Source organism: Trichechus manatus, unplaced genomic scaffold (assembly GCF_000243295.1).
Source record: "Trichechus manatus latirostris isolate Lorelei unplaced genomic scaffold, TriManLat1.0 scaffold00027, whole genome shotgun sequence".
Classification (NCBI taxonomy): Eukaryota; Metazoa; Chordata; class Mammalia; order Sirenia; family Trichechidae; genus Trichechus; species Trichechus manatus.
The window spans coordinates 17,397,259-17,403,517 of NW_004443963.1; the positions used below are offsets into that span (position 1 = coordinate 17,397,259).

The 6,259-nt window shown below is 42.5% G+C and overlaps 1 protein-coding gene across 1 annotated transcript in view; it reads left to right on the top strand.

Annotated features, from left to right (window-relative positions):
• LOC101347659 (DNA dC->dU-editing enzyme APOBEC-3A) overlaps positions 1-5,672 on the top strand; it is a 56,928-nt gene extending 51,256 nt beyond the window's left edge. The window contains exons 4-6 of the mRNA XM_023728916.1: positions 2,470-2,620; positions 4,141-4,423; positions 4,861-5,672. Coding sequence (XP_023584684.1) covers positions 2,470-2,620; positions 4,141-4,423; positions 4,861-4,979 — 553 coding nt within the window. The 3' untranslated portion in view covers positions 4,980-5,672. The remainder of the gene's footprint in view (positions 1-2,469; positions 2,621-4,140; positions 4,424-4,860) is intronic.
• Positions 5,673-6,259: the final 587 nt, after the last annotated feature.

Here is a 6,259-nt window from a genome sequence, read left to right on the forward strand (position 1 = left end):
GAAGCAAGGATGGCAAGACTATGTCTCACATACTTTGGACATGTTATCAGGAGGGATCAGTCCCTGGAGAAGGACATCATGCTTGGTAAAGTAGAGGATCAGCAAAAGAGAGGAAGACCCTCAATGACATGGATTGACACAATGGCTGCATCACTAGGCTCAAGCACAACAACTAATGTGAGGATGGTGCAGGACTGGGCAGCGTTTCGTTCTGTTGTACATAGGGTGGCTATGAGTGGGAACTGACTCGATGGCACCTAACAACAACAACAAGCAGGTCTTCTGACTCTAATGTCTGCAAGAAATTATTATTTGAATAAGTTAAATTTGAAAATAAGTTTGATACATGTTGTTGTTTTGCTAGGTGCTGCCGAGTCAATTTTCGACCGATAGCAACTCCATGTAAGAAAGTAGAACTGCCCTACAGGGTTTGTTGTTGTTGTTAGGTGACATAGAGTTGATTTTGTCTCATGGGGACCCTATGTGAAAGAGTAGAACTACCCCTAGGTTCTTTGTTCTTTTATATTGGTTGCTTTTCTAATATTCTACCCTCCTTGCATTCCTGGAATAAATCCCACTTGGTCATGGTATATAATTCTTTTACTTTGCTTTTGGATTTGGTTTGCTAGTATTTTGAGGATTTTTGCATATACAGTCATAAGGGATATTGGGTCCGTAGTTTTCTTGTGATGTCTTTGCCTGGCTTTGGTATCAGGGTAATGCTGGTCTTATTGAATGAGTTAGGGAGTGTTCCTTTCTCCTCTACTTTTTTGGAAGAATTCGAGCAGGATTGGTGTCAACTCTTCTTTGTATGTTTGGTATAATTCCCCAGGGAAGCCATGTGGTCCAGGACTTTTTTGTTTTCATTGTTGGGAGGTTTTTGATTACTGTTTCAGTATCTTCTCTTCTTAATGATCTGTTGAGATTTTCTATATCTTCTAGGGTCAGTTTACATAGGTTGTTTCTAGGAATTTTTCCATTTCATCTAAGTTATCTGGTTTTTTGATGTACAAATCTTCATAGTATTTTGTTACAATCCTGTAATGTCTTCACTTTCATTTCTTATTTTAGTCATTTGTACCTTCTCTCTCTTTTTTAACGGTCTAGATAAAGGTTTGTCGATTTATTGATCTTTTAAAAAAGACAACTTCTGGTTTTGTTGATTCTCTCTATTGTTTTTCTATTCTCTATTTCATTCATTTCTGCTCTGATCTTTGTTATTTCCTTCCTTCTGGTAGATTTAGGCTTAGTTTGCTCTTGTTTTTCTATTTCTTCAAGTTGTAGAGTTAGGCTATTAACTTGAGATCTTTCTTCTTCTTGTATATAGTCATTTATTACTATAAATTTCCCTCGGGGCACTGTCTTCCCTGCATCCCATAGGTTTTTGTATGTTGTATTTTTATTTTCATTCGACTCTAAGTATTTTTTTTATTTCTCTCTTGATTTCTTCCTTGACCCATTGGTTGTTTCATAGTGTGTTGTTTAATGTCTACTTATTTGTGTGTTTTCCAATACCTATTAATTTCTAGTTTCATTCTCTTGTGGTTGGAGAAGATACTTTGTATGATTTCAATCTTTTTAAATTTATTGGGATTATTTTGTGATGTAGCATATCATCCATCCTGGAGAACAACTCATGAGCACTGGAGAAAAATGTTTATTTTTCTGTTCTGGGCTGGAGTGTTCTATATGTGTTTGTTAGGCCTAATTGGCTTATAGTGTTGTTCAAATCCTCTGTTTCCTTATTGTTGTTGTGTGCTGTCTGGTTGATTCTGACTCATAGCAACCTGAATAATATTCTTTCTAGATGTTCTTGCCAATATTGAAAAGTGGTGTATTGAAGTTTCCAACTATTATTGTAGAGTCATCTAATACTCTCTTCATTCTGTCAGTATTTGCTTGATATATTTTGGTGCTTTGATGTTAGGTGCATATATGTTTATAATTCTTATATCTTCTTAATGAATTGACCCTTTTATCATTATATAACATCCTTCTTCATTTCTTATTACATATTTTGACTTAAAATTTATTTTGCCTGATATCAATATGGTCACCCCTGCTGTCTTTTGGAAAAGATTGTATTTTGAAGAAACTAATAAGGATAATCTCTGCAAGAAAAAAGAGAAAGCAAAATATTATGTATTAAATTAGAAAATTATACAAAATTAAATTTTTTCTAGGGAGGAAGTATTATAAGCAATGACACTAAGAGAAATAGAACACATGAATAAACCCAAGACATTAAAGTAAAAGAATGATAGGCTAAATTGTGTGTTTCCTGGGTGGGACTCCCCAGGGCCAGAGCTGCCCAGAGGGGTCAGAGAGGGGACTTATGAGTCCTGCACAGGGAAGAAGAGAGCCTCCTCTTGAAGAGCCAGGGGCCCCTGATAGAGAATTAAGGACAGAAGGAGGGTTGGGGCACCGTGGAAGAGCTCTCTTCATTGAGTTTTCTTTCATTGTTTACAGATACATGGATCCAGATACATTCATTTATAACTTTAAAAATAACCCTTTAGGTACTGGAAAGTACCAGACCTACCTGTGCTATGAGGTACAGCTCATGAATGGCAACTCCGGGGTCCTACAGAACTGGATCAAGGGCTTCCTGTGCAACCAGGTGAGTGTCTCAGTGCAAACTCTGCCAGCAGGCCCTCCCCAAATCCATCTGGAGCATTGGTGTTCACTATGAAACATTTATGGGTAGAAGGTTTTCTTTGTGTCTCACAAAGTTTCTCTAACCTTTGTACCCCACTGTCCTGTAGGTCTGTCTTGGAGTTGGGTTGAGATGGGATCTGCTTTAGACTATACTCTGCGATTGGCTTCAGGCCACACTTTGGCAACAAGTCACCATATTCCATGTTCAGAATCACCCCATATTCCAGGTCTCACTCCACACCCCTGCTGATGTGCCCAGGACAGGTGGTATCAGGGCTGCAAAAGTTGGTTCTTGAAAACCATCATTACCCAACTCCTTGCTTCCAACTTAAATGTTAAAAAGAAGGCTCTGCAATATTTTACATTCTGATTTTCGCAAGGCACAGGTTCCCAAGTGTCTGTCTCCTGGCTTGATCTTGGCAGAAGAGAGATCTGAGGCAGGTGAGAGGAAGAAGGCAGCCCTGACCGGGGGTAGTGCCTACAATGTGGCAGGAGTCAGGAGTCAGCAAGCATTTGGGGAGGAGCAAGGCCAGGCCAGGCTTAGGGACCTCAGAGGTGAGAGAGGTTCATCCCTGCCCCCTGCCCAGGACGGCCTCTGCTGGCTCTGGCTCCAGCTGTGGATGCTCCTCTGGCCACTTCGGGCTGAATCTGGGCCCGATAGGACCCCGCCCACTGCTGAGAAGTACTTGCAAGGGCGCTGGTCCCCACACTTGCCTCATCAGCTACACTGAGCACTGGGATGCCCCAAGGCCACTTATCACCTCACCTGTGACACCCCATCACACTCTTCCATCATCTCTGCACTATCTTACTGGCCTGACTGTGTCCCAGTCCCTGGTTGAAAATCCTTTCACTGCAGTTGGGGCAAATCTCCCAATTTCTATCAGGACAGCAATGACTGTCCTCCCATCACCCAGGCCCTCACCTTGGGGGCCCCAGTCCTCCTGCACAGGGAGCTCTTTTGACAGAGTCCGTGTCTCCTCTGGGCTCAGCACAGGTGAGGTCCAGAGTAAAAACCTGTGGAATGATTGGTGTGTGAGCAGGTGGGATGGTACATGGGTGGGGGATAGAAGGGTGGAGAGCTAAATCCCTCCGTGAAGGAAGCTCTCCCAGTTCAATGATATCAGCCCAGTGACCTCGGGGCTCACCTGGCTCCCCCCTCCTCTCTCCTCCATCTCTTTCCTCCCTGAAAGGTCAGGATAAGGGGGAGGCCTGTGAAGGCACTGGCCTTGGGTGCAAAATTAGAGGGGGCCTAGAAAAGTCAGTAATCAAGATGAATAGTATTTTAATGCAAGATAAATAATATTTCAATACAATATATTGCATTAAAGTATTTTTTACCATGATTGCTGAGGTTTGACCACTCCCCTCCTCCTCTAATTTTGTGCTGGAAGCCAGTGCTTCACTTGCCTGATCATGTTCCTGGCCCTCCTCCCTGTTCACAGCAAGAGCCTAACTCTTTTCTTTCTTCTCTATGTTCAGTCTGATCCTGATCCCCAGCTATGCTGCCATGCAGAGTTGTGCTTCCTGGACTGGATCTCTTCTTGGCAACTGTACCCTGGGCAGCACTACAGCATCACCTGGTTCCTGTCTTGGAGTCCTTGCCCTGATTGTGCCCAGGAAGTGGCTGCCTTCCTGCAGAGGAACAGCCACGTGAGACTGTACATCTTTGCTGCCCGAATCCATGACTGCTGTGAAGGATATGAGGAGGGACTGCGTTCACTGGACAATGCCGGAACCAACATTGGCATCATGACCTACAGAGGTCAGAGTGGAACCATGGAGGGGAGAGCAGTAGCCTGGGAAAGGAAGTTGCTAGAAGGGATGGGCAGGATTTAGAATCCCTGACAGAGAAACCTGTTTGCTGTGGCTGGAGGTGACAGTAGAATCAGGACAAGACTTGGGAGTCTAGTGGAAGAGACAGCTCAGGGGAGTAGATGTGGTCCAGGGGATGGAGGGAAGGAGGTTGAAGGTGGAAGAATGACTTGGAGACTTCCAAAAAGAAGCAGCTTTGGGTGGATCAGATTCCAGTTGGAAGAGAGAGTTTGGGTTTGATGGAGGGAGGAGTTATATCCTTATGAAGAGGGAAAAAGGGAGAAAGAGGTAAAAATTCTGATGCAAAAAGTCTATCCCTAAGAGTTGTACAACCTTGTTGCCCTTGAATGGATGGAACTTGACTTTTCCTCCCCTCTCTTGTTTCAGAGTTTGAGTACTGCTGGAGAGCCTTTGTGGACAACCAGCTATGGCCCTTTAAGCCCTGGCGCGGGCTGAAAAGAAACCATGAATTCATGTCAAATCAGCTTCAACGCATTCTCCAGTAAAGGATTTCCTACTTCCCTCTGGTCCCCTAACTGTCCTCCTCTCCATTCTCTCCTTGAGCCTTTCCTTCCCCTCTGCTCAGAGCCTCCTCATGATTCCCTGCTCCCTACGGGGACATCCAGCACCTACCTTTCTGATCTTTCTTTTAAACTCACTCTGCTTTTCTCCCTCCTTGTGTCCTTTCTCTCTCTTATCTATAATTTCACTGTCTCACAGTCCCTTCTCTGCTTCTTCCTTCAAACTTTCCCACTCATCTCAGAAATTCTCCTTATCCCCTAGGTGGATGGAGGATAGACAACTAGAAGATAGACATCAGTATTTCTAACAGAGGCAGGGGATCTCTGTTGAACAGGGGAAAAAAATCTCTTCTTTAAAGAAGAGTAAATACTCTGTTTGCCACAATCTCCTGATTAATCAAAACTGAGCAATAAAATGCAAGAAGTTCAAAATGAATGTATTTCTTTAAAACATCATGGTAAGAGTGAATTCAGCCAAAATGGTGGAGTAGGGACCTTCAGGGGCACATCCTTCCCAAAAGTGCGCACGTGCACGCACACACATACACACACACACTAATCTTCAAAAACTGTTAGAACAAACCTTATGGGAACTCTGGAAGATATTCAAAGGTTACAGCAACCAAATGAATGTTTATCCATGAGAAAAGCTGCTTTGTGGTGTTTTAACTGTTGGATTAAAAAAAAAAAAGATAGTTAAAAGTGCTTTAAATAAATGTTCATTAGGTGGCTAATTCTGCTAGCAGAGTGTCCTAGTGAAAACACTAGACTGATGCTCTGCTAGAAATTAAAACAAAGAATTTTATTAAAGGATAAAGACAAAAAAAAAAAAAATCATTTCGAGAAGTGGGAGAGCATATACACAGATCCCTAAGTGAGATGGTGCAGTGTGTCTCAGCTCCCAGGGAGAGTAGTGAGGTATGTATTAGGTAGAGCAACAAAGGCAAGTGTTTTCACATCAAGGGGAAGGGGCTTCACAGGAGAAGGAAGAAAAAAGTTACAAGGGTTTGTCAAGATACAGACTTTCCTAACATCAATTTCTAACTTAACATTAATCTCTTATTTCCAGAAATAAATTGACTAGAGCAAGATGTGTAACTATTCTTGATATGGGGGGTTAGTGATTGATTGTAGACCAGTCAACTCTAGTTGAAGTCCTTGAAATGTAAAAGTTGACTATTTGGTTAGGAAGGAGTGAAGATTAGATCAGCTTCAACCTGAAGTCTTTTGAAATGTAAACATCAGCCATCTGGCTAGGAAGGAGT